The following is a 27526-nucleotide window of genomic DNA, read 5'->3' as shown; positions in this document are numbered from 1 at the left end:
ATCAAACGGATTCTCACTGGACCCAGCAACCACGACTTTAAAAGGAAAAGGAAAAAAAATATATGCATAAACTAAACAGAATGTGAAGCGTGCACAGAGCGAAGTGCTGCAGCTCAGCCAGCCATAACAAGCATCCTTCCGAGGAGTTAGGAAACCAGGCAGTCTGGATGAAGTACGTCTCCTATCACAAAGACGAAAAGACCCGCTGGTAGTGGCCCAGGGAAGCCTTGTTGTCCTCCTGAACGGGAAATCATCCTGGACATCAGGAGGAGCAGGCACAAGAGTCAAGAAAAACCAGTCAGGAATGACAAGCTGGAGACTGAACAAGGAACTGGAGGGAGCGAAGGAGGGAGATGAGTCACAGAAATACTTATCCTCTAAATGATCTTTTCCCAACAATTGATGCACTTCTGCATACAAAGCAAGTAGAGCATTTTGACTCTTTAGCACTGAGGTTTTTCATCTGAGGAAGTTACAAATGCTTTTAACAGGGAATGACTCCAAGGCCAGTGAGGAAATCACTGCCGGAGACCTCTGCCACCAGCACAACTCATTGTGTCGAGGCTGGGATTAAGGACAGGAGGGCCGGGCAGGGTTATCTGGTTATCTGCTGTAGACAGCAAGGAAGTCTTGCAAGGATGGATGGTGGTCAGAGGTAAGACTGGAGGCAGAGACCCCGATCGTGACAGTTTCTTCCTCCACCTGCACTTGTATAAAGTGAGTTTGTTTTCAGAGGTTCAACAGCAAAACCACAAACCATTCCTTTGCTACCTGGCTCCCTCCTACTATCTCCAAGCACTTTACATGGCACACTGTATGCCAGTTCTGGAGTATTACTCACTCCTAAACGAGCTGACAGCCCCTGGCCATCAGCCATATGCTGACAATACATGAGACATGAATTAACAATGACAATGCTCCTCGCTCTGGAGCAAATACAAGTTCTTAAATAAAATCTCCCTGGAGAATTTCTCACACACATTGCGATTCAGGAGTGTTCGGGGGAGCACTGCTGGCTCTGAGGATGTGTTGGTCTCTCTGGATCCAGTCTTGCTACACCCACACGTTGGTTTAGCCCTGCAGTGATGCAGGCTGTGTTGCAAGGCAGGTGTTGTTGGACTTATCTTTTGGGAATGCAAAGCTTTGGGAGGAGAGGATAATTTGTTTCATTCTAAATCCTTTTACAAGATCTTACTGATTTGCCCAGAAAGGTGTCTTTTTTTTGTTTTGTTTTTTTTTGGTTGGTTTGTTTGTTTCAGTAAGTCATTATTCAGCAATCCATCAGAATTTAAGCTCACCATGTGGTACATAAATACTTGTACTGCAGCTTTTAAGCAAAGCCATTGCCATGAGTAAGCAGCTGATCTCCACGAGTTCTCAAAAACCATCATGGAAAGGGAAATCCACTGATATATGACTAAGGAGTACTGGTTTCTTGTACCTGTTCATATTTAATTAAAGGTGTGCACATTTGAGCTAAATGCCCATGCTTAGGAAAAAAAAAAGTAATAAAATGAAATTTTCTTCTGTTGCTAAACATTCAGGGTTATTCCTCTCTAGCAGTATTAAATCAAGTGTACGTATGTATATGGAGCAGCAACAAGAATCTAGATCCTTATTTGTTTCCCTCTTGTGCTGGCAATGAGGGGAAAGAGCAGTTGCCTTATAAAGGAGATGGCATTGAAAATTTTGCCTTGCTGCCAAAAGTTTTGCAATGTTAAACATAATTGAAATGGGGTTTTACAGTGGAAAGTACGGAGCAGCTGCCTCATACCTAGGTGTAACTGTCAGCTCCACCTGTAATAAACCCAACTCTTCACCTACCGTGGAGCAATGCAATCCACTTCAAAACTATTCCAAGAAAACCTTGTCACTGCAGCAGGTTTACAAATGACGAATTGCAACAGAATAAGGGAGGGCGAAGTGGCAAAACAAAACGCATTGATCCTGTGCTCTAGAGGTAATCCCATTCCTGTGTGGCGTGCTACTGCACAAGTACACATAGTCCTTCACCAGTCGCAGGTAAGCAGAGACAAATGCCTCTTCTCTCCTCCTTGAAAGGGAGCCAGCCTGCAGAGGCAGCCACTTCAGTCACGGCGTGTTTGGGCAAGTGCTCACCCCTGCCACTGGATGACTCCTAGCAAGGGCACTTCAAAACCCAAACCATTTGTTTAGCAAGCACTCCAGTGACTTCTGCCTGACACCGGCAGTCCCTCCTCCACGCTGTGCTCATCTGCAGCTGACCCGGGCTCCCCGCACGCCACTTCTCCAGACCCACTCGTGCTATGGGAAACCCAGAACGAATCTGGAGCTTCCCCTTGCATCAGAGAGTTTCAAAGACACGGCGTTGTCCTTGTGGGTATGTGCTGAGCGTGCTTGGAAGCATTCTTTCTCCTGTCTACCAACAGCTACACTTCACAGGAGCACGGGGCTTGTCCGTGCTTGAAGGCTAATTTGTTCTGAGGGAGGGTGTGAATTAAAAGCGTGGTAGCGATCCAGAAATATCTCTGAGCAGATAAACCCCAAGGTATCACAACAATGGATTAAACACACCATCGCTAAATGCAAGATCAGCGGAGAAATGCCCCAAACGGTGCACCCAGGAGAGAAGAGGGTCGTGCAGCGTGGCGGGGACATGGCTGCGGGGCCTGGGGCTTGTCACCTACCACAGCTCCAGCCTGATGGAGCTGTGCCATCAGCCACACAGCGAGACTGGGAACTGGGTGGGATGGGTGGAAGGAACAAGCCCCAGGAGAAAACAAACAGGACTGCAGCGAGGAGCACAGACCCTGGTTGTTGCCCCTTGGGTGGTGCGTTTTGCGTGGGCAGATTCCGGCCTGGAGAACTGCAGTGTGCCTCTGACTCAGGTGGAAGTGGTGGTTTTTCCCCTCCTGTTCTCTGCAGTCCTGCAGTTTGCTTGTTAAATATTAAATCGTGATAATTCGGGTAATAAGACGGCACACCCCGTGCCACGCTGTGCTGGAGGCTGTGCAAACATGGAACGGGAAGAAACTTTCTGCCTCTGAGAGCTTGCATTGAAGGCACTCCCGCTTTCCAAACGAGAGCAGGCTGCATCCAGGTACAAGTGAGGCAGACACAACTTTGCAAAATGTGAAACATCCAAATGTTCCACGGTCTGAATAACGAAAGTTTCCTTCTATAGCCTGTCCCATCTTGCAAGACAGACATTATAAATTCGATTGACTGGAATACTGAATTTCAAGCTGCTGGCACTAAAAAAAAAAAAAAAAAAGGAAGATATTGTGAAGCAGCTAGTGTCACATGAATGTATTCAATATAAAACAGACACTAAAAAAGCAGACATTGGTAATACTGATAAGGCTTTAGCGGAGGACACGGTAATGCTGAAACCACATGAATTTTAACCAGCATCTCGAAGAAAAGCAATTCAAGAGAAAAAGGAATCCATAAATAATGGGGAACATGGCAAAAGCTGAATAAGTAGAAATAGCCAGTCTGTTAAAAGGCTGAATAAGCATGTTCTTTGTAATGGCATGTAAAGGAGAAGGCACAACAGGCTGTGTCCTCCGCTTCAGTGATAATTCCCCTGGGAAGTGCACACATTCAGCTGAGGGCAGGGCAGAGTCTGAGCCACTTCTCTTCAATGTAAACTAAAGTCTTGAAATTCTGCATAGCCAAACTTGTGAAAGCTTAAAAGCCAAAAGCTGAACGTACGGGGACTTTCCAGGGTAAGTGAGAGCGTTTCTTAAAATACTTGCTTTCTCACGAAGTCTAGAGGTTGCCCTGCCGAATCCTGAACTCCTCTAATTCCAGATACAGCTCTTGGCACCGGACACTTCCACTCGATGAGCAGGAGGCTGTGCTCTGGATGAGAACAGTTGTGCAAAACTAGGTCAGCTCCGTATCCCGCCTCACCCTCCCTGGGAGGATGGTCCTTGCGTTCCTTCCACCTCCATAGAAGGCAACATGGGGACGGGTCAGTGTCAGCTCCCAGCTTTAATCACCCCCCCCCCCCATTTGTACAGGGCTTGGGAAGCACCAGAAGAGCCCCTGCGGAGCCCAATCTCTGGAAACTTGCTCCTGCTGCAGGCTGGGCACCAACGTGCCTCGGCTCTTTCTGTTTCAGGAGCAAACCTGAGGATGCTCCATTTTCCCAGCGCCCATGCACCAGCACGCTGCCACCAGTTATCTGCCAGCAGTCAATGATGCTTTCTATCCTAATAGAGGTTTATTTGTCAAACTTGGCCACAAGAGTGCCTTATTTAGAACTAATTACAATGTCTGGTTTTAGCTACATGTACAGCAGCGTGGCAAGTCACCTTTGTACTCTCTGGACCAAATTTCTACCTATGGATGTCAGCATTTACATCAGAGACTAATTCAACAGCTTGTATGATGCTTTCTTTCTGGAAATTTAAGTCAGTAGAAGCTAATTGTATTTATTGATGCAAGATCAGAACTGATGTGTGAGTAAGATTTAACCTGACTGAGCGCTTCCTTGGTAACTTGTCTCCGTCTCCAGGATCTCACCATCACCAGCGGCTGACCGGGATAGGTGTGCACGAGGCAGGGCGAAGGGATGCTCCTCACAGCCCAGAGCAAAAGGGTACTTTCCTTTGGATTCTCCCCACAACAAGTCAGAAAAACAAACAGATTTCTACTGCCCAGGTAATGCAGAGGTGTTGCTTATGTCAGGTAAATTAATTTCAGTAAGTTCCTTACAGAATTAGATACTATTAATTCAGTAGCACAGTGTTTCCCCAGCTCAGCACCAGTTCCCTCTCCACATGCTTTGTGGCTGAAATGACAGCAGAGGAGAGTTTCCTGTAGCATGCACGCACCATTCCTGTATATTTTCAAGCACACCTGGTGACACGTCCACACTGTGCCCCACAGCACGGAGAGGAGCCACCTGGACTGGCAGAGGTCCCAGCATGGGGACAACTGCCCTCCAGCAGGGTGTCACCTCCTCACCATGCAGCACAGAGCTCAGGCAGGCACTACCCCTGGGAACAGGTTCTGCAATTTTATAAAAAGTCCCGGACTTTAACCTTACCACTTGTAGCTGCCAGTAACACCTGAAAAAAGAAAAGGTGGGGGTGTATTGCAGATAAGCTTTTTTACTGATAAACTATAGGCTGCTCTGAGTCAGTGCAGCATGTAATTTTCTTTATCTTTGCAAAATTACCACCATCAATCCAACAAATATTTATACGCACATATTACTTGCTGGGACAGTTTTCTGTGCTGAATGTAACAAAGTCCTGTTAACTGGTCCCTAGGCAACCACTAGAACTAATTAGTAACCACTAATTCACACACATCCATCAAAATAAGATCCACATTCATTTTGTGCTTCAGTATCTTTTGTGCTTGAAAATCATCACGTAAACTTTCCAGAAATAAATGATTCTCATTTGCAGATTGGTTAAAAAAGGAAAAGTATAAAAATGGTCTCATTGTGACATTCCACAAAAGCAAATCATAAAATATAAGGAATATTTGAGCATGAACAAAAAAATCAGCTCCTGTCCCAGATGGAGTTGGAAAGTTTGGCTCGGGATCTGACGTCTGCTGTACAAGCAACCCCGACAGGCAGAGTAACTACGATGCCTCTCTCTTCAGCTTCTGTGTCAGCTACAGCTGACTGTGCTTGCTTTTAGCCCAGAGGAGGAATGGGGAGCAGAAGGAGAAGAAAACCCTTAATTGATATTCACAGTGATGTCTTACATGTTCAGCATTATTTTTGTCTAAGGGAGCTCTTCCAGAAAATGTGAGAAAAAAAATTATTAGGTTAAAGAATGGCCATCAGAACTGAAGAAAGGACTGTTGGGAAGGAAGGGACTGCATAACTCGAGGTATTAAAGTACCATGAATCATTTTGGTTATCGTGTATATATTTGGAAACTGAAAAGTAAGACAGATTCAGATTGAGCACAGTGCAAAAAAAAGAGTCCATTACCTTGTCTAAGCTAAATGCCAAGCTGGAAGTCTCTAATGACCAAGGCAGATGGGTTGAATTTGCAGCTGACAAGTAGCCATTCCCTTGTGCTGCCAGCATACGAATGCTAGAACCTCTCCACATCCCCATTTCCATGCATAAAACCCAAATTCCTGAACCCAGAGCCAAACCTGCTGCAGCACTGGGGGCTGTGACGCCAGCAGGTGGCCAAGGCCAGGGACAATGCAGTCACCAAGCTCTGTGTGGCCACCAAAAACGCAGCCCTGCCTGCCTTTTCCCCAGCCCAGAGCACGATCCCTGTGTTCCAGCCACCCAGCCCCAATGGCCAGGGCAGGCAGGAAGGAGCCTCGCCAGCTGGCTGCTAGCTGAGGGCTTCCAGCAGGGAGAAGCCCAGACAAAGAGCCTTGCTCTCCCCCAGCACTGCCCAGGGACTGCTTCACGTTTGGATTTATTCCCAGTTACCAGCTCTGCCGGGGACGGGACCTAGCAAGAGGGCAGGAGGGGAACCTGGCTCACCTCTGCTGGGTTTCCTCGGCCTGGCCATTCCCTATGCAAAGCGTGCTGCCATTTTTCAAGCCCTGCCACTTGGAAGCGGATTTTGCAGGTACTCTCTCCTCGTTGGCACGCGGGGAGGGCTTTGGCTCGAAGCGCAGCATTTACCCTGGCATGAATAACAGGCAAGAAGACAGAACTCACAGGAAACTTCTAATTGACCGAGATGTGATTCATTACCAGTCCTGCGCAGTCTGAATTAAACCAGCATTACAAAAATAAATAAATAAATAAATAAAAACCTACTGAACCCCCAGGCTGTCTGGCAAGCAATACCCCGATAACCCAGCCGTGCTGGTGGGGATGGTGAGGGCTCCTGGCAGGCAGCTGCCACAGCCCCCGGGCACCGAGCTGGGCTCTGCCCACGGCTGCCACCTCTCCGTGTGCAGCCATATGGCTTCGGGCAGGGCCTGACACGGGCCAGAACCAACTCTGCTCTGGGAGCGTGGGAGCGGAGGGAATGCAGCCAGGCCAGAGGGAGAAGAAGGAAGGAACAAGGATCAATTAGCCTCTCATTTCCTCAAATTAGTGTTTCAGTTGTCATGAACACAGACCATCCATTCCAGAAGCAGAGAGCAGAGATTAGGAAGGATTTCAGGCAGCAGCAGCAGGATGGACTTTAAAGGAAACCCCAATTCCTGCCTCCAAACTAAAGGCTGGGGTGAGGCTTGCCATCACCTACCATCATCTCCACCTTGTCCAAACCCTTCACTCACCCACAACCAGTTGCAACATGCCTTCCCAGAGCACCTAGAGGACCAGAAGCATTGGAGAGCAGAGCTCTTTGCTTCCACCCTTTCCTGTCCTCCCCTGCATACATCTCCCCTGGAGAAGGAGCTGGGGCAGCTCTGTGTGTCAGCCCCATCCTTTCCACAACAGCCAAGGAAACATTTCAGCCTGGACCATGTGCACACAGGAGCAGCAACACAGCCTTCCCTGCTATGGCCAACCCTGAGCTCAGCTCCAGCCTCGTCCCACAATCACTTTGGGTTTGGGACTCCCCTGGAGCTGTAGCCAAGACTCTCACCATCTCCATCAGCTCAGCACAGACACTTTGGTGAAGAAAAGCCTCTGGGGAGAAACCTCTGCTACTTTGCTTTGGATGGCTCCATATGTGTGAAAAAGATTCCTGAAGAAGAAGAGCAAACGCTTGGCTGTGCCATACATGAGCTGATGCTCAACCCCCTGTCCAGCTGCAGGGGATCAGAGAACAGACACATTCTCCAGGAGATTGCGGTGTTGAGTTTTCCAGATTTGCAGGCACCGAGGTGACAAAGTGCAATAGGTGGAAATGAGACAAACAGCCACCCCTGGCAGCGCTCGGACCAGCGCTGGATGTTCTTCTAGCCCAAAGGGGGATTAGTCTGGAGCAGCTCCCTGCCAAGCGGCAGAGGAGACAGGGCTGCCCTTTCAGCTGTGGTGAACTTCATCAGGTTTTCAGGAAGAAAAACAGATTATCTGCTTGCAACAGCAGCTTTGTAGTGCCACACATGTTCTTGTTGCTTCGGGTGAATAGATGCAGAAGGGCTTTTTCCTATCTTTTGTATGTGCAGCCGCTATTTAATGTAAATGCACTTACCAGAAATTGAATAACTCCCACACGAGTAATTTTATACCCATCCGACATTTAAATTGTGAATGCAATAATCTGCAGCACCACGAGTTACAAGGCAAGGCTAGAATTCCCAAGGCAAGAAGCCTATTTTTAGACCTTTCAAGCTCACATTTTTCCTAGGTGCAGAAATTTGCTCCCTTCTGCTGCTTTGGAAGTTAATTCGCACTGAAAGTTTCCGGATTCGTGTTTCTGACTTTTGGGTGCTGCCTGGTCAAAACAAAACTGCTGCTTTCTGCCACCAGGCACTGGGGAAAGTGTGCAAGGAGGAACCCCCAGCTTGTGGTTCTGTAGCTGGTGCCCAGGTCATGATTGCCTAATGTGGTTGCTCTGAAAGCACGGGGAAATGAAGAAATTGCTTGTTTCCCTTGATGACATCCTCCAGCTGGGATGTGACCTGGCTCTGGAGTTGTGTGTTCAGCTTGAGCAGGGGCTGTGCAAATGCTCGCTGAGTGCTTCCAGTTTTAATCTGCGTGACTGACAGCAGTTGTACAACTCTGCTGTCTAGAGACTGCATAGAAGATGCTCCTGAATCTCATTTGCAAATGCTGTTTAAATTCATGGGTTATTTTCTTCTCCATTTTGGGAGGGCTTTTTTTCCTATCACAGAGACTTGATGTTTTACTTGTTGCTCTTGTTCTGTGTGCGAGACCCAAGAGAGACCCAAACACGATGCAGATCTCTTGTTACCCGCTTGTGCGTAGCAGTCCCAGAAAATAAATGAAAGGGAGAAAAGGCTCAGATACACTACAAAAACAGAAGACCCTTTCTGCTGGACTCTGCAAGGGGTCAGTAACATCTAGAGCACGGAAAAACACTGCTCTGGGAAGAGCAGCTCAAGGCTGAATCACTTTTTCCTTCATGTAAAGCCCTTTATCTCAGAAGAGGCAGGAGGCAGGGCTGATAATCATCGGCTGCCAAGATGTGATGCTCTTTCCAAATCAGGACTGGCAAGCAAAGCCTTCCACGTGAGTCTTGGTCTGGAATTACAGCGAAGCGAGAAATCCCAGCTCTGGCTCTCTCTTCCCTGGACAAATCGTCTCCTCACCATTTCTTAATCAAACAGTGCCAAACCAGGGATGCTGGTACTGGCTCAGCTGCCGTGCTGGCCAGCCCTGAACCCAGCTGTGCAGCAGCTCAGTGGCAAAAGCTGAGCACCGCTGTTGAGCATCTGAATGTCGTGTGGGGGGCACAGACAGAAGCAGAGGGTAGGGCCCTGCAGGAGCCCAGGCTCCCCAGTAAATCCCCAAAGGTTCTAGCAGAGTAGATGGACCTTAATTTCCTTCCCTCTGCAGCGAAATGCACTGCTGTCCCCCATGGCATCAGGCTTTTGCTGTGCTTGGAGAGAAAAAAAAAAAAAAAAAGATTGTAGTGCAATTGAGGTGCAATTCTTTTAAAATGTTCTTTTTTTTTTTTTTTGAGAAGTAGCAGCAACAAAAATTACACGAAGATCAAAGAGAAAGGAGACTATATTCAGAGACAGCTCAAAAAATAATATGGGGCAGTTGCTGAGCAACTCTCCGATGCAAAGTATTGCTATTTTCTGGTGCCTCCCCCAGCTGTACAAGAGGGACGGTGTCTAGTATTAGTCAAAGAAAAGTCTGTGTGATTGCCTGAGCACAATTAGATCTAAGGTCTTTGCAAACAGCTCCTATCAATCAACCTCCAGCCATTGATCTTACATCTAAAGCACTTATTGAAAAATAAATGATGCTTTTTTGATCTAATCAACTATTAAGGATTCTTTTCTTCCTTTCTGAGGCTAGGTAAATAAAATTCTTCCATCAGAAGTTGCTTAATAATTATTCTGGACACACAGCGGACCAAATCCTGAGTGCGAAGCAAAGCGATGACTCAAAGGCTGATTTCTTTTTCTCCGCTCTTCATTTTTTGTTCAAATATCTATTCTTCCACCAGGCATTCACACAATTTGGTGCACAATGCTAAATTCATTCCCATAATCAGGGCATTGTCTGTTATCTGACTGGAGCCGCGACGCACATGTGCCACGGGGATCTGCCTGCCTCAAAGTGGTGCCCAAGGACTTCACCTTCCGCCTCCTGCCTCCAGCCCGTCCCCGTCCCGCTTTTGTGCCGTGTCGGTTACAGCTGCAAAAACGCTTCTGTGGAGGGACAGTGAGTTTCCACCCGTGGGGATCCTTCAGCATCAAGATTGTGCTAACGCCGAGTGCTGTCACAGCGCGCGTGGCCTCGGGGAGGGCCGGGGGGACAGGTGCCATGACAACTTGGCAGCAAGGCTGGGACAAGGAGCGCAGGCAGGGGAACGGGTCAGATGGTCACCATCCATCGTGCCTGCTGGGCTCTCTAGGGAGGAGATGTTTAGATCCCTGATAGCCATGGAAATAGGAAGCTTCTCCTCGTTTTGTAGTAGAAGTGAATAAATGTGGGACTACAAAGTGAGGAATTAGCAAGGCTGCGCTGGGGCTGATGCAGACGAGAGAGGCAGGGATGGTGTCTGCGTTCATCCCTCTGCCACAGCGCGTCTGGAGGGCAGTGCAGGGCCCACCATAGCACACCTGGAGCACAGCAAAGTGGCCCCGCAGCCCCTCGAACACACGAGGGGGTCACACCCAGAGGGACACAGGACAAAGAGCCCACAGCTCCAGTGACCTCCGCCTCAGCCTGCAGAAATGGGGGTACCCCACTTTCACATCGGGACAGGATGGAGAAGAGACACGGCGTGCATGAAAGGGCCCTGGGAGAGTGACCAAAACGGTGTCAGCCACACAGACCACACAGCGCTTCTTCCCAGGGGCCAGGACCCGAGGCAAAACAGATGCTTGACCCACGCCGGCATCAGCACAGCAGGGCTTGCCCTGCTATTTTCCAGAGTTTTTTAAAAATGCCCCTTTGAAAGCAGCGCAGCCGGCTCAGCTCTGCCTCTTGGATGCTGGCACGCTGCCACCCTTTAATTAAGTCTGCTGTTATGTCTAACGCTGGTGGCAGCATTTCAGGGCGGCGGCGCGGAGGCTGTGGGAATCGGCACAGGAGATCAGGTGGCTGTGGAGCTGTGGGATGACTTGGATGTTTGAGTTAATATGCCAGAGTAATAGAGTTGATATTACCACACTTGCTGATCAGATCGATGGGGAGCACAGATCTAGCCAGGGCACGGCTCCTTTGCCTGCAGGGAAGAGGATGGCTGGGAGCAGAAAGCGTTGGTTTGAAACCCAAATCCTCTTTTCATGGCACAAGGCACGGAGAGAACTACTGCCAGAGGCCTCTCTAACATCCCCTGGCACCAACGTGCCAGCTCAGCCCCAGACACCTACGCCCCTTGCATGCTTTGGTCTGTGCCTGGCTGCGAACGGAGCTCCCAGCACAGGCAAAAGGAGTGGGGACTGAAAAGGGGGCAGCTTCTGCATCTTTTTCTCTGTGCTGGAAAGCAGACCTCACATTCAAGTCTGGGTGGTTTTGCCTCCACCTCTGGTAGCTCAGTGTGCAGCAGCGCGGATTCATACTGCTTATTCACTTCTTATGGCTTCAATAAAAGTAGAGTCTGTGACCAACTGCATTTCACTATTAGAGAGACTGTTCCTTGCAAAACACAACTTTTTTGTGCTTTCTGCAGTGCCATTTCTCCTCACACCACCTCCTGGGAGGAGCAGCCTGTTCCTGCACCTCTCCCCTACACACGAGCTGCTGTGGTTGCACAACCCCTGGGCTGCGTTTGTGTGCACAGGACAGGGTGACAAGGCACACCAAAGCCTATACCCACTTCCAACACAGCTTTCCAGCAGCCACCATGCTGCACGTCTGTCCCCACGCCGGCTGTATCCTGCAGACAGGGTAAAGCTTCGAGTGGGCAGCCTGCAAAATCAGTCTTGCGTTGCAAAGTGCTTTGGGATCGGGACTGGGATGTGAGACTCTGCCTCCACCAAGTGATCGGCAGAAAGAAGAGAAAAATCCTGCCCGAGGTTGCACTTCTGCAACTGCAGACTGTGGGGGGCAACACCCAGCGATTTGTATTCTGCCGCTCGTTTTTGTCAGCTGTACCCTGCTGCCCCGGAGAAGCTAACCTCTGCTTCGTCCCCACAAGGCAGTTTGATTTGATCTGCTCTGCTTGTGGATAGTGCCACGTACAGAACAGTGTTGCAATTAAATATTTTCTCCACTCTATGCTAATGAGTAGCAGGAAGAGCTAACAGAATGCACAATGGCAGATAATTACAGCCAAGCAATTACTGACACAATCCTATCTCCTTGTCCTCACACTGCTTTTTCCACTGCTAAATGCTTGCCATGAGCCTGCCACAGCAGCCGGAGCTGCGAAGGTGGCAAGCAGAGCGGTGGGAAGGCTCCTGGAAGCACGTCCCGTGGATCCCCATCAGCTCTGGCCACCCGCCCCTTCCATGGCTGAGCCTCGGCAGGGCTGCATCGCCAGCGCAGGAGGGGCCAGGCTGACTGCATCTGGTCCAAGCTGCTAAAACTAGGATCATCAAGGGAAAAAAAAAATCTTAATTGCCATAACTGAATGAAAGGAAAGCTAGGGAGCATTTCCCGCTTGCTTTCATGAGGGCCTGTATCTGACTAGAACTTTGTGAAGTCTAGTTGCCCTAAATGGCCCCCCGTGTGATTTCCCAATCACTTTTATTTCTTGCTCAACCCTGAGTTTCTAGGAGCTGCTGTTCAAAATACCCACGCTTTGCACAATTACTTGGGATATAAAACCCTGTCGGTGTCTGTTCAGAAAGGGCTGTGGCAGGCTGGGGAAATCACACGTTTAACATCAACAGAAGTAAACAAATGAGCACTTTTTTAGACATGCAGGCTCAGACAGAATTGCTTTAAGCCAATGCCGTAACATTCTTAAATGCCAAGCGTCACATGAAACCTTACCCAGAGCCACCTCCCTCTTGCTCAGAGCCTGCTCGCAGACAAGTGGGACCCACGAAGCCTGGCTGTGGGCACTGCAAAGAGCATCAGCTGCGTGTGGTGCATTATTAACAAGAGGAATTATGAACTCTGTTCCAAAAAACTTCTCAGAGCCAACCCCAGTGCCACTACACACAATCATTTGCAAAATTAGAGACTGTGATTTGAGTTGGACGATTCATCTTGTACCTGAACAAATGCAATTAATTCAGCACTGTGCTCTGCATCCCCTCCCTTTTTCCATTGCACCACGGCATGCTGTCAGACAATGCAGAAGGACAGCACGAAACAAAGAGAAGGGGAGAACAGCATCTGATAGTACAGGGAAGCCTTTCCTGCAAACCACCAAACTCATAGCGTAAATCAGAGCAAGACGAAGGGAATTAAATGAGAAAGATCAATGCACGAGGACAGCTTGGTGGGACAGAAAGCTGTGGATGCTCGCATCTAGGGAGATGAAAACCCCAGCTCCTCGCCTTCTGGCAGAGCTTTAGCCACCAGGGAAATACCAAAGGTGACCGGAGCCAGCCCAGTCCTGCTTCCTTCCCAGTGCCCCAACCGTGCTCCTTCACCCAGCCCAGTGCCCTTGCCCCAGCTGCGGCTCTGCACCTCATTCCAAGCTTTGTTGTTGTCCTCTGTTTTCTAAGCAAATTATCACGGAATCCTTTGCTCACCTCGCACCACTACAGCCTTCATTAGCTACTTCCACATGGAAAAATTGCACATCGCTGTCTTCTGTCTGCTTGCCACAAATCTTCAGGCTCACAGGTGTCGCATATGCCCTGGAAAGAAGAGCAAGAGAGACAGGTGGGGAATTATTTCTCGCTTCCCATCCCCTGCTAACAGGCAATGTTTCACAGCCTCAACTCAACTGAGACGTGTGGGAAGTGACAGAGCCAGCAGAATTTCTGTGGCTGTCGGTCTTAAGATAATCAGGCACGGGGCATTCAGGCAGGCTTAAAGGAGACCTGGCTCCCAGAATCCCCAAATTCTGGCTCGTGTAGTGCGCAGGAAAATTGCTGATTGACCATCATCCCTTGGAGGCGCAGGGATCAGATCTGCAACCCGTGCACTACGGGGCACGCTGAGACAGAGAACAACAAGGGGGTAATGGCACAGGTGCTCCAGGTGGAAGACCTGGCTCCCACGCAGTGAGTTTTCATACCCCTTGTGTGACTCAGTACCTTCCCTCACACAGGAGGCGTCTAACGTTGTCTCTTGTCCTTGGCTTCTCCCAGCACACCACATCCTACTTCCAGTGCAGCTGCACCCCTGCCTGGGGGGGTCAGCACTGCAGGACCTGATTTCTTACTGCAGAGGGGAGGACTTTCAGTTTTCTTCTTTTTTTTTTTTTTTTTCCCATTATTTCTTCCAGGACGTTCTGAACTTGGTGAAATCACTGTGCCTGTTGCGTTCAGCAGCAGCTATGTAACATTTGAATCTCCCGAGACAGCTTAGCTGAGTGGTTTCACAAGAAGAGTGCCATAACTGCGGTAAGGAAAATGAGAATCTTGTTATTTACAGCAGCAGCAAATTCCCTGTCTTTACAGGGGAGCAAGGGTAGCACAACAGGCCAGAAACCTCGGCAAACACCAGGCTGGCTGCTGAAGTGGCTTTTGTTGCTAAAATGCTATTCATTGCAAGCTAATCCAATAAACGGTTCTGCTCAGGGTTCCAGCTCCTCTCTGGACCCAGGGGAGCTCTGGTTTCTTTGTCCTCTCCTATTTTTCTGCACCAGTCTGACTCCAAATTACTGGCTTGTCTGGAGGCCAGAGCAGCTCAGGAACGTGTATTTGTGCTTGGAAGGGGAATGACAGCCGAGAGCAGCACAAGCACAAACATCCTGGGTGTTGTTGCTGCTTCGCCTGCAGTGAGCTGATGCTTCCTAAATGCTTTACCTTCCTCCTGTCGCCGTATCCCTTTTAATCCCTCTTTGCCGTGCTTTTGTAGTCGGGTGCCTGACATACTCTCTATTAGTCTCTGCTGGCTTATAACAAACATCAAAAGAAAGCCTGAAAAGACGAGGAATCAGAGATCAGAACCTAGAGCAACAGCTAATAGAAGAGAATACATTAGGCACACTGAGGCTCAGTATGAACTACATTTTCCATCTACCTTTGTTAGACAGATCTAAGTGCAGGCTTGACATCGACGTGAGCAGTCAGAGATGTGGCTGAGAAAAAGGTTTTTTATTAGAAATGCCAGGAGTCAGGGAAAATCCTTGCACAGATGCAATTCTTTCTCAATTACACTGATCTGGAGACCAGTGAGGCATAGTTCAGGCTTCAGGAGGAAATGGGCAGGTGGAGGAAGCAGCATCCTTCTGCTGGCAAACTTTAACTGAGGAGCTGAGCAGGATCTGGCTTGTTCAAACAGCAAAAAGGAGGGCAGAGGAGCCAAGGGTGACCGTGACTCACAGAGGGTGGGACAGGGAATCCAGCAGAAGAGATGAGGGCTAAAAGGACAGGCAGGAAGGGTATTTTCCTTTGAAGGAAGTGCATTTTGAGAAGTGACCATAAAGCTGTTGGATTTAATTGTGCAATGCCTTTCACAGATTGCCCTTGAAAGTACTTTTAGGAGCGCAGCCACTTAAAATTCCTGCAGACCTGCTACAAGTGGCAACAGCTGCGTCTCCAGTGACGTTGGTCTGCCCCTCACCCTCAGGAGATGGATGTGGGGGCGAGCCCAGGGTGACCAGGTGAGCCCAGGGGCCCAGGGTGAGCAGTTGAGCCTTCTGATGAAGGTGCTGATCACAGCCCGTGACTGCACAGCGACGTTTCAGATGCTGGGTGCAAAGGCAGCTTCAGTCCAGCCAAGCCGATTCTGTCTGCATCTGCACTTGCACCTCCCTGGCATCTCCTTCCTGTCCTCCCAGGCAACAGAGCGGAGGTTTTGATACCCTGTCCTCCCCTCTCAGGGCAACCTGCACACTTCAGACAAGGTTTCCAGCCACCACGGAAGTCACTGGTGACAAGACGGCAGCCTCCTGCAATCAGACCCCTCGAAACAGCCTCCACCAAAGAAGGGACAGCCTAAATCCCAAATAGGAGACTTTTCTGGTTCTCGTGGCTGGTTCAGATGAAGAGTCCCCTACCCCAGGATGTGTAGCCCAACCCAGAACAGCAAGGACAGCTCTGGGTGCAATAGTGCCTTCACCCTCGCACGGAGAGGGGTTCTGGTGAATGAGAGCTCTCTCCATAGGACTTGGACAGACTCTGCTTGAACATTTCACAGAGGCTGCTGGGGAGTTGGAGAACAGCAACAAGCTTCAGTCCCTGTCGGCTAGACGCTGTCCAGCAGCCTGGAGACAACAGACTTCATTATCACGGGCCTTGCAGAAGTCAAATGATCAAAGAAAGCAGAGTTAAAGCTAGTCAGACTTCTGATTTTCCTGATCTTAGCAACAAAGGCCTTGTTTGCCTTCTGCTGTACAGAACTACCTCTACTTCTGTGCTGCATTTCTTCTACAGATGAGTATGATTGTGAAATAAATACCAGACTGCAAATCCAAACCTTGACTTGTAGAAAAGCTCTTCAGGCATTGTACCCGAAGGGCCTTTCAGTTTGCAAGACACTGAGCACCTGACGGAGGATTTGGGGACAGCTTCTGCTTTCAGTGACACCAGCGCTACTTAGTAGGAACTCCCTTGGTTCAATCAAGTCACGCAGAGGTGAGAGCAAAATTGCCTCTACATTTCTGCTTGGAAAGCATCTGGAGGAAAGAGAGCTTTGCTTTTCTCCCCATTGCCCACAGTGAATAAATATGGTTGCATCTTTGTAAGAGAGGAGAGAATTGGGCCCACATGAAGTGGCGATAATGAATTAAAATGAATTAAACTTTGGTACATATTAGAGAGATGTTAGTTACTATATAAAGTAATATAATTAATTAGCCCAGGAAATCTGTTAAATATTATATGAGGTTACCAATGGGTTTCCTGCCTCTGGGCCCCACAGACCAGCAGGAAGCGAGGGAGTTGACATTTGCAGATCTTCTCCCATAAGAACCTCGTGGCAGCTTGGAAGAAAATCGTGGGCTCCATAAGTGTTATTAAACTCTACCCCTCTAATTGCTTAATGTCATTTAGTTTTATAAAGTTTGATCAAGCGTTAAGAAGCAGACTGCTCTGCAGCTTGCACCAGCCAAAGTCCAGAGGAACCCAGCTGGTTTCTCTTCAGCTGCTCCAAGAACAACGCTGGCTGCAACAAGAAATTGTTCAAATGCTCCCAATTAGCTCCTAACCAACCCTACTTACCACCACTAAGAGCATTAGGAATGAAGCCCAGCCCTGCTTTTTTTAAAGTGTCTCCTGATGGAGTACCAAATCTAAGTGATATTTTTTCAGCAGAACTCTAATGTTTACTCCTCCACGTGGCAAAATGCTTCCAGCAGCGTTGGTTACAGCTGTATGTGGATCTCATGTCTTGTTACTCAGATCCTGCTGCCTCTCTCTGCAAACATCTATTGGCCATAACAGCTGATGCCAGCTCAGTCCAAGCTGACAGATGCAGAATGACTTTTGGTTTTATTCCCCTTGTGCTCTGAAATTTTCATTTCAAAATGCAATATCGAATTGGCCCTGACAAGAACCAGGTGTTAATTCTGATCAGACAGTTACTTCATTACTCTCCGTATTACTCATCCTGCTCTACTGCCTTTTCCTTTCCCAGAGTAGCTAAACTCAGCATCTTCCTGCTCGTAGAAGTGCAGTTGGTTTCCACAAGACTGGAAACGTGACTTTCTTTGGTGACAAGGTGATTTGTAATTTTAGGGAGTTAGTTCCCACGAAGAGACCAACAGTCACTGATGTTAGGGACAGGTCCAAGTACCAAATATCCCCCTGTGCAAAAAGATCCGGTTGTTTTTGTACACTTTGGGAGTCTGGGTTGGCAGGTTAGAGTTAGAGGTGGGGGTGGAGAGAAAGAAAAGTGGAGAAAGAGAAAAGAAGAAAGGAGAAAAAAAAAAAGAAGTATAGGGTTTGTTGAACACAGATGGACCACAGCCTGCCCAGGCTGGAGGCAAATCCTCTCCAGTGTTTGGGGTTTCTTCAGGTGCTGCTGGCGCTGTGCTGTATGGCTCTCAGTGCTGCGCTGCTTTGAAAGGAGAGATACCAGTGCTGTCCCTGCCTTTTTGAAAGCTGAGTTCACAAGTGCATCTTCTCATTTTTGAGAACTATTCTTGTCATCCTTTTCTATATCCAACATGAAACTTGCTCAATTAAGTCCCTTGCAACACAACAAGGCAAAGACCTCTTGCCACCAGCAGAAGTTGTTTTGACATCCGGCTCAGCAGCAGGATGAAGCACACCCAGGAGCTGATTTCATGACGTCCCATCCAGGTTTGGATTGCCATGCTGTTTTTCAGCCCTAATAGCTCTCCAACTTTGACAGACAAGCTGTTGTTTTTATTTTATATATCAAAGAGTAGCATCTCGCTGGAAAGGCATCTCTAGCATTGGAAATGCTCCCCTGGCATTTTCTCTACCTTATCATCTTATCCTAGCTATAAAAAATTCATCTTTGAGTTTGGCTTCCCTGTTTGTGCAGTGGCTCGGTGGTCTGGCAAAGCAGGAGCTCAAGGCCTCCTCTGGAGATTTCATCCTTAGCTGCGCCGAGTTCTTTTCTCTGCCACACTGCCCTTACCCTCACCCACGTGTGCTGGGTAACTTCTGAGAGGATCTCAAAAAGGGAATTTTCCAAACTGAGTAAACATTTCCTATGACGAAAAGCAGAACAAAAAGAAATAAAACAAAGGGATGGGTCCCATAGTGACAGATACTTGTGTGAATGCCAGAGCACTTTAAACCCTCATCAGTAAAGACATGAACACAAAGAGGTTATTAAATCATCTCTTTCTTTAAAATTTGTTTCACAGACAAGCTGGCTCCACAGGGCAAAAATAAGCAATGGAAAAAACTACAATCATGCATAGCAATAGCAGCATCTCTTCTGGAGGTTTGGGGCTTCCCTGCCTCTAGCCCTGCACTTTCTCACTGCTCTGTAGAAGAGCAAACCACTCAGTGTGAAAGTGCCAACTTGGTGAAAATGCAAAGATGGACATGCAGCAAGAGAAGGTGTCAAGAAAGCTCTTGTTTTGCCTTTAAATCTTCCTGTTGCTAATGTGTCTTCTGATTGCCATCTCTCTTGATTTCAGGACACAGCTGTCCTCACCGTGTAATGGCAATGATGCGTATCTAAGCCTGCACCAAGGTGCAAATGCCTCCGCGAAAGGGTTGGAAGAGGCTGATCAACATCCAGAGGAAGTTACATCCATCCATGTGGATTATGGATAACCCCCTCATCGTCAGCACCTTATAAACCCGTTTTATTGTGTTTGTTCCAGGAGAGAAGGGAGCTTCCATCTCTCCCCTTCACAAAGAAGCGAGCGAGAGCAGCACGCAGACTCACACACACCTTTGCTCCTGCACAGCTGAGCTCGCACAAGGGTGGGATATTTTGCCCAAACACCTGTGCCCCACAACAGAGGCACTTTTACTGATGTCAAAGCGCCTTAGGATTCCTGAGCTGCAGCCAAGAGCATTAGTGCAAGCACTGAATTATAGATGTGCCTGGAACAGAGGGGCAGGAAAATTTTGAACCTTTTCAGCCAGCTGCTGCCTGGTAGAGGCGGGGGCTGTTTGTTCATAGAGCTTGGCTGCAGCCATCGCTATTGGTTTTGACTGGGATGCGTGTGACAGCGATTCCAGGTCATGTATTCTCCGAGACAAACCACAGGGAGACTGTGTTTTTGTCTTAATGATTCAGGCATGATTATCACTTTGTCATTTGTAAAAGATCACAGTCTCTGAAGGTGGGAGATGTTGTCAATTATGTAGCCATATGTAATCAGCCGGCTATGGAGGAATATCCTCCCAGCTCCAGGTTTATTACATTGAAAAGCTTTCTGTGGGCCAAGAAGGTGCTGGTTTGAAGAAATTCTTTAATGGACTCTTCTAAAAAGACATTTCATGGAATAAAACTTAAGTGGATTAGATAAAAATACCAAAGCAAGCCAACGAAGTTATCTCAGCACAGACATACTGACATGCCTCCCAGAGAGGGGAGAAATCCAATTCCTTGCATCTGGATTTCCTGGTTCATTAGAAAGATACAGAGCATCCAAGACAATCTAAGAACTGAATAAACATCTAACAGAGCATCAGCATCTCTACAACTCTTCTAAGAAGCTGAAAACAAATTTTGTAGTGTGGTGCTCCAAGTCCAATGTTTTGGCATATGTTGTCTTGAGATTTTCATGAATTGCAAATAAATGTATGAGGCAACCAGAAGAGAAAGTGACAGTGCCCCAAGACAAAACAGATGCATGTGTAATAGCTCAGATTTGGCATGGACTATAGCATATGCCTTGTAGACCAAGGAACACCTCAAGTGTTACAGGGAAAACATCATGGTTTAATAAAACCATGGGTTTTATTACACAAATTATGGGGATTTAATAAAACTACGTGATGCTAAATTTGAGAAACAAGAATAATTAAACCTGGCCTGTAGAAGAAGGTGCTCCGCTGAGATGAGCAAATCCCAGCACTGTCTTCGGTGGTCAGAATAAGCAGCCCACATGGAAACTTCATTTATTTGCACAAGAGTTCTTGGGAAGCAGAACTTCTCCATTCCTCCTCTGTCCAGCTTGTAAATCTATGTGCAACTCTGCAAGTCACAGGAGAAAACAAATATGAGATGCTGTACAGAGGAAATGCATCTGTGCAAAGGAAACTCCAAATTGGTCCCTCTAGGACCTCCAAACTAAAATAAACAAGAGGAACAGAAGCCAGTGGCACTAAGCCATACGCATACAAAGCGTGTACAAACCACTTGGTGAGACTGAGCGATTGCCTGCGACCAGCACCAGCAGAGGCGCTGGGCACCGGCAGCAGTCGGTGGTCCTGCGGCAAAGCTGTGATGCAGCAATGCACAAATCCTGCAGTGCCCAGAATCCAGGACAGGGCCAACTCCAGAATTACATCCAAAGCTCCTTAAACATCAGGAGGCTGCAGAAGCTATTTGTCTCTCAGCCTGGAGGCTTCACAGAGACACTCCCAAGAACAACCATTTTCCAGGAGGGTTATTCACCCCTTCTTCACTCGCCGCTTGAATCTGAACTTGCAAGGGCAGACTTCTGCTTCTTTATAAAGCAGCTTTAAAAAAGTCACGTATAACCTCTGTCCTTTTTTAAAGGCATAGAACATCTGCAGAATTCACATTCAAGCTAAATGCTTCTCAAACATCAAGTAGGGAAGGAAGCAGAGAGGGGAGGAGAGCTCCCAGTCCCCTTGATCAGGAGTCTCATCACACTAAGATGAGACTCCATGGACACCTTTAGGAGCTGGGTTCGGGGGGGAGCTCTGGGCTAGGAGCTCTACATCGGGCGCCTGCTCCTGTATCCACCTGGGGACTAAGCAGTCTACAAGCTGTGAGGCTCAGGGGGCTCCCAGCCCTGAAGAGGACCCCGAGGGGTGACTACAGGGTGATCAATACACCCCATGTGGACATACCTAAGCACTTGTGAACATTTCTGGGATCTCCACGTGACGTATGTAATGCCTAGGCCAGGTCAGCACGTTAGCCATCGTACTGCCTGCTTGCATGGCCTTACGTGATCTGCTCTAACTGGCGCTCCTCGGCTGGCCAACGCCTTTGCTTCATCACCAGAACAGCACGTCTCCTGAGGGCAGTAGACAGATAGTTGTCCTGCTGCTGAAGCAAGAGAGAAATATCTAGAGCAGCAAAACTATAGTCTGCTTGGCTATCTCATCCCTTATTTATCTGACCTGCCAGGCAAATTAGTCTGGATAAACAGTAATTGAGAATCGTCCACATTGCATTTTACAAATCACTTTGTGAATTACCTTAGGTACAAAGCACGATTCCTGCTTTCTGTTCGGATGGCGAAAACTCTAAATAATGAGTGACAGCTAACAAACGGCAAACAGCTCCTAGTGATCGTGCTGCAGCATGCACACAATCATTCGGCATTTGTAAACATTTTAATGAACACTAATGATTGTCTGAAGAGCTGGAGATTACAAATAACACGAGATCCTGAACAGCCGCAGAATAAAAGCAGTGTGGTGCCTCATTACAACATCCGCCCTCCCTCAAAAAAAAGAAAATTTAACTAAACGCGATTCTCTGTCCCATCTGAGGCAACACACACACAGCTTGGAGCCTCCACACACTGTTGGGTGCTGCCAGCTGGGTGCTGAGCTGGAAAAGGGGAAGGAAAAGGGAAAGGGAAAGGGAAGGGGAAGGTGCAGGACGCGGCTGGGGTCCCTCGGGGGCGCCCTGCTGCGAGGTGCCCTCGCCCCCAGCCCCGCGGGGCTGACAAGAGCCCCTCGGCCGCCCCCCAGCAGGGCCGGGTGGGCTGAAGGGGAGCTCTGCGACAGCTCCTGATGGGAAAACGGCTCTGGGAGGAACCTGGAGGCGACAAACCTCCCCGCGAGGCAGCCTCGTGCGCGGTTCTGGGTTCCCAGAATTTTGCTGCTTCGCTTTAATGTTTGATCTCTGTTCTTCAGAGACGTTCCCAACTTCTCCGACTTCCCCAGAAAAGAAGGAGCTTGGTCGGGGCCCCGGCCCTGCCCCACGCCGCCCCGTGCCCCGGGTGCCGGCGGCAGGAGCCGCATCCCGCGGCACCAGAGCCGAGTTACTCCCAAAAACCCAACACGTGCGGTCTGGAGGGGGGGGCAAGAGCATCGCCCCCTGCCCCGGTGTTCGAGGGCCCCTGGCTGGGTGCTAATTAAAGGACAAATGAAGCCTTTAACGCCGCTCCCCGCAGCCCCGGGGACCTGAGGCAGGCACCGGGAGCGCTCCCCACGGCCGCTGCTGCCTCCGGGGGCGCTTCGGGGAGGCGCTGACACGGCCCGGGGGGGCTCGGGGGAGCGCAGGGATGCTCGGGGAGGGGGGGGGGGCGCAGGATGCGGCCGGTTTTGGGGGAGAAGGGGAGGTCCGGGCTCCCCCCGGGGGTGGCCGGGGGGTCGGTACCGGGGGGGCGGGGAGGCGGGGCCGGGCCGGGCCGGGCCGGGGAGGGGCGGCGGCGGCGGCAGCCCCGCGGCTGCGGCTGGGTGCGAAGCGGCGGGGCCATGGAGAGCGGCGGGGCCCTGGGGGGCGGCGGGGCAATGAACGGCTCCGCCGCCGCCGCCGCCTCCGGGCGCTTCGCCCCCGGCGGTACGGCGGCGCTGGGAGCGCTCATGGCGCTGCTGATCGCTGTCACCGTGGCCGGTAACGCGCTGGTGATGCTGGCCTTCGTGGCGGACTCCAGCCTGCGAACCCAGAATAACTTCTTCCTGCTCAACCTGGCCATCTCGGATTTCCTAGTGGGTAAAGTGCCGCCCCGCCGCGCCGCGCCCGGCTGCAACTTGGGGACGGGACGGGACGGGACGGGACGGGACGGGACGGGACGGGACGGGCAGGCACCCGGGCTCCATCCCAGCCAGCACCCCAGGGGCTCCCCACTTCTCCCCCCGGCACCCCGGGCTCCCCCCTCGCAGCCCCGGGCGAGCAGAGCCGGCAGCGGCCACGCTCCGGCCCCGGGGCTCTTGCGAGGTCGCTCCCGGCCCCCGTGGCCTCCCCCGCGCACAGTCCCCAGTTGCGGTGTAAATGGCCCCCTCCGGTTGCAGGTGCCTTCTGCATTCCCCTGTACGTGCCCTATGTGCTGACGGGGAGATGGATCTTCGGGAGAAGCCTCTGCAAACTCTGGCTGGTGGTTGATTACCTGCTCTGCACCTCCTCGGTCTTCAACATCGTGCTGATCAGCTATGACAGATTCCTCTCGGTGACAAGAGCGGTGAGTCCTGGCATGGCAGCTGAGAGGGGAGTAACTCTGCCCCTGCTTTATCCTCCCAGATTCGCTGCAATAATTAAAAGCTTTTTTAATCCTTCAGGAACCATGCATCTTTTAGCCTGGTGATGGAAAGCAATAATTATCCACAAATACATAATTCAGTTGTGGCCTCAGATTATTGTTTCTGGCATAATTAAATCGTTTAAGGTTCAGACCGCATTGTGCAGGTGTTCCCTTCTCAGATAACAGGACAGTGTACAAAGTGAGTCAGCGAGGTAAGCAGACCTATTGCTAACTTCCAGGGGCTTGTTATCTCCAGGACAAAGAAGCAGATTGTGGTTGGACTCAGCTTCTCCCTGGCCACCAAAGCCGAGATTTCAGTACCAACTTCAGCAGGGCACTTCTTGGAGGTCATTGGGCATGGGGAGATGAAAATGCTCAGCCTTTTGCAGGAAGAAGCAAGCAGCTCATGAGCTGTTTGTTTTTTTCCATGACTCCAAGTACGAAGCAGATTAGCTACGAGGAGCCTGGGTTCAGAGAGATCCAGAGCTAAACGCCTGCCTAGCCCAGAGTTTGAGGCATGCCTCTCCCCGGGAGTTGCAGGGTGTAGCTAGGGACAACTCATGCAAGTGGCTGGGAGCAGCAGCCTGCCGGGCTCAAACCAAGTCAGTACATTTCCACTGAGCAGAAGCCACGTCTGTTTTTGGAGCTGCAAGACGAGGGTTCTAAGTCTTCCCTGCAGGAGTGTGATTTATCTAGCAATTGCTCCCGTTGCCTATGGCATATGAATTTGTTACACTGCTGGGAGATTGCCTAGCAACTTTACCAGAAACGCTAACAGTTCATTTGTGAAGAGCCTCAACCAGTTGGTGTCTGTGGCCATCTTTAAGGAAAGGTTTCCCCACTGCAGGTCGCCTACAGAGCCCAGCAAGGCAACACCAAGCGAGCGGTGCTGAAGATGGTGATGGTGTGGGTGTTAGCCTTCCTGCTTTACGGACCTGCCATCATCAGCTGGGAGTATATCTCGGGCCAGAGCATCATACCCACCGGGGAATGCTACGCTGAATTTTTCTACAACTGGTATTTTCTCATGACAGCCTCCACGCTGGAGTTTTTCACCCCTTTCATCAGCGTAATGTTTTTCAACCTGAGCATTTACCTGAACATACAGAAGCGCACCAAACTACGCCTGGATGTTTTCCATGAAGTGCACAACCAATCCTTCACTGAAGAGATGGAAATGAGCCCAGAAGCCAAGCTTTCTTTGAAATGCTGTAAGTGGGAGCAGCAGAAGGAGCCCGCTGAAACCCTCGACCTCTCTAAGAGCAAAGCACAAGCAGTAGCCTCCACTGCCAGCCTTGGTGCAAAAGATCTGCAGACGCCCAGCTCAGGGAGCTCTGAGAAACCCAAGTGTTGCCACAAAAAGAGCTGTAAAAATTCAGCGTGCACTCTGTCCTTAGAGAAGCGGATGAAGATAGTTTCCCAGAGCATGACTCAACGCTTCAGGCTCTCTAGAGACAAGAGAGTGGCCAAATCACTGGCAATCATTGTAGGCATTTTTGGAATTTGCTGGGCACCATACACCCTCCTCATGATTATCCGTGCCGGCTGCCATGGCCACTGCATCTCTGATTACTGGTATGAGACTTCCTTCTGGCTGCTGTGGATCAACTCAGCTGTCAACCCTGTCCTATACCCTCTCTGTCACTACAGCTTCAGAAGAGCTTTTATTAAACTCCTCTGCCCGAAGAAGCTAAAGATCCAACCTCACGATCCTCTCCAGAACTGCTGGAAGTAAAGCTAGCTCTGTGTGTGGATGAGAAAAGCCTTCTGTAACACAGGTTTTTATAAAAGAACAGTACTGTAGCTTGCTTCCTTGGAAGAAGCTGGGGCCACTGGTCTGGCACATGTGAGGAAGGCAGCAGTGAGATCACTGTTAAATAACTCTAGTTCATCACCAACAGAAACAAACAGAATAGAAGGGTAAGGCGGTTGGTTTTTTTATTTTTTTTTTTTTTACATTAATCACGGACAGTGAAATAAATCTGTGTCCTGCACCTGCACAAAAGAGCACAGAAGAGCTCTGCTGCCACCTAGTCAGCCTGCGTGGCAACAACGTTTTGTTAAAATAAGTAACCTGAAACCACTGGACTAAACTTCAGTTTACACTTAGGATATTACATGATTATACGGAAAGAATGGACCTCAGAAAGAAAACCACCTCATTAATCATTGCTACTACAGCAGCTTCAGCCATAAGCTGGGTCCCCACTGCACGTGGTGCTGCAATAGATGTCCCTTCCACTCCCCAAGAAGGGACAAATCTCTGCCACGAAGAGCTTATGGATGGACTTAGGGGCACCAGGTATCCTGAAACATCCTGTTGGCATTCCCTGCTTCAAAACGGATCTGATTCCCTTTGCGTCCAGCCGCACACCAGCCCTTACTCCCATGATACGTGGGTGCGCTTCTCTCCTGCCCTTTGCCAAAGCTTCCTCTCCTCTCTCAGAAGCTGTCCTTTCTCAGGCACTGCCCTGTGTCCTGCAGCAGCTGTCTGCCTTTCCCCCTTTTGACTTTTGTCAGCTGCTGGACCGGCTGTGCCGTGCACCAGGTGGATCAGCAGCACAGCACCACAAGGTGAGCGGCATCCAGTCCAAGGGCGTGCAGCAGGAGCAACAAGCACAGTCACTGGCCCTGCAGGATGGTGGGAACCCTGACAGCCTCGAAGAACAGGGCTGCTGTGCCTACAGGAAAGGCGTCAGCAGGGTTTCAGCTTCTCCACGGGCTCTCCCTCAGACTCCTAAGTCTCATCTGCAGAACCTCCTATTTACTCTTCCAGCGATGCGTTACCAATGACAAGTACTGGGAGAAGTGAAGTTTGCATTCCATTTTTTAAGGTAGTTTCAGACCTCCTAACTTCAGCAAGCTCTCCAGAACTCTCACATGCTGTCTTTTAAAGCACATTATTTTGAACAGAGACCCTGGTCAAGCTGTTCCAAGCAACATAAATATCTTTTTACTATTATTTATTTTTAAAGCAGTCAACTAATTCCACAGATAAAGCACCAGATTCAAGAGACCAGGGATCTATTCTCAGTCTTAACAGGAGATCTGGGGCATTTTATCTCTGCTTCCCATCTCACACTTTATCATGCTTGCCCATGCAGTCTATAACCTCTTTGGGAACAGAGCCAGAATGACCATAAAGTGAAAGACTAACTCCCGATCTCTGCTGGCATTGTTCAGTGCTATAGTAATACAAATACATAATTAGTTGCCATGGCAAACACTCATATTTAACAGTATTGTACAAGGAAGCTCAAAATTGTAAGTCTGAAAACTACATTTATAAATGGAAACCCAAATGCCGTAAAGTAGAACCCAAAAGCTTCTGATGTTGTGATTGCCCATTACACTTGGCTACTGTGAGCAAACTGTTTCTTGGCTGTTGCTAGGAATAAAGTAAATCACTACTCAACTTTTTTCCAGTGACATTTGCTGAGTAGATCAATATTGTTGTCTGAAGTCAGGTTTTAAATGAAGTCTTGTTTTGTATTTATAGTTCAGTCTTGTGACATGTTCAGTCAGACCGTTATGTATGAATTCAAATATATGCTTTGAAGTGAGTGTGCTAAGAACTGCCAGTACGCACTGTTGAGCCTGCTTGTACCTTTCCTTGTGTCTGCTACCTTCTGAGAACCCCAATAAAGTATTTTTCTACAAAA

The 27526-nt window shown here is 49.2% G+C and overlaps 1 protein-coding gene and 1 long non-coding RNA gene across 2 annotated transcripts; one reads left to right on the top strand and one right to left on the bottom strand.

Annotated features, from left to right (window-relative positions):
- Positions 1–21: 21 nt before the first annotated feature.
- On the bottom strand, positions 22–24097 carry LOC101789446 (uncharacterized). Its single transcript, XR_011804575.1, has 5 exons — positions 23733–24097; positions 20505–20671; positions 13678–13785; positions 3741–6605; positions 22–3233 (listed from the first exon to the last, which is right to left on the bottom strand). It is a non-coding gene; the product is annotated as an uncharacterized lncRNA (long non-coding RNA).
- On the top strand, positions 23049–27526 carry HRH3 (histamine receptor H3). Its single transcript, XM_027473169.3, has 3 exons — positions 23049–23338; positions 23638–23804; positions 24712–27526. The coding sequence occupies exons 1-3, from the start codon at positions 23101–23103 to the stop codon at positions 25597–25599; spliced, it is 1293 nt and encodes a 430-aa protein (XP_027328970.1). The 5' UTR covers positions 23049–23100; the 3' UTR covers positions 25600–27526.

This window comes from Anas platyrhynchos, chromosome 21 (assembly GCF_047663525.1).
Source record: "Anas platyrhynchos isolate ZD024472 breed Pekin duck chromosome 21, IASCAAS_PekinDuck_T2T, whole genome shotgun sequence".
Taxonomy (NCBI): Eukaryota; Metazoa; Chordata; class Aves; order Anseriformes; family Anatidae; genus Anas; species Anas platyrhynchos.
Note: the sequence above shows the minus strand (reverse complement) of the source record. Positions and strands in the feature narration are given on the sequence as shown.

Coding starts and splice junctions, on each gene's coding strand:
- HRH3 (XM_027473169.3), top strand. CDS start 23,101: ATGGAGAGCGGCGGGGCCCTGGGGGGCGGCGGGGCAATGAACGGCTCC. Junction 23,339..23,637: donor CATCTCGGATTTCCTAGTGG/GTAAAGTGCCGC, acceptor CTCCGGTTGCAG/GTGCCTTCTGCATTCCCCTG. Junction 23,805..24,711: donor TCCTCTCGGTGACAAGAGCG/GTGAGTCCTGGC, acceptor TCCCCACTGCAG/GTCGCCTACAGAGCCCAGCA.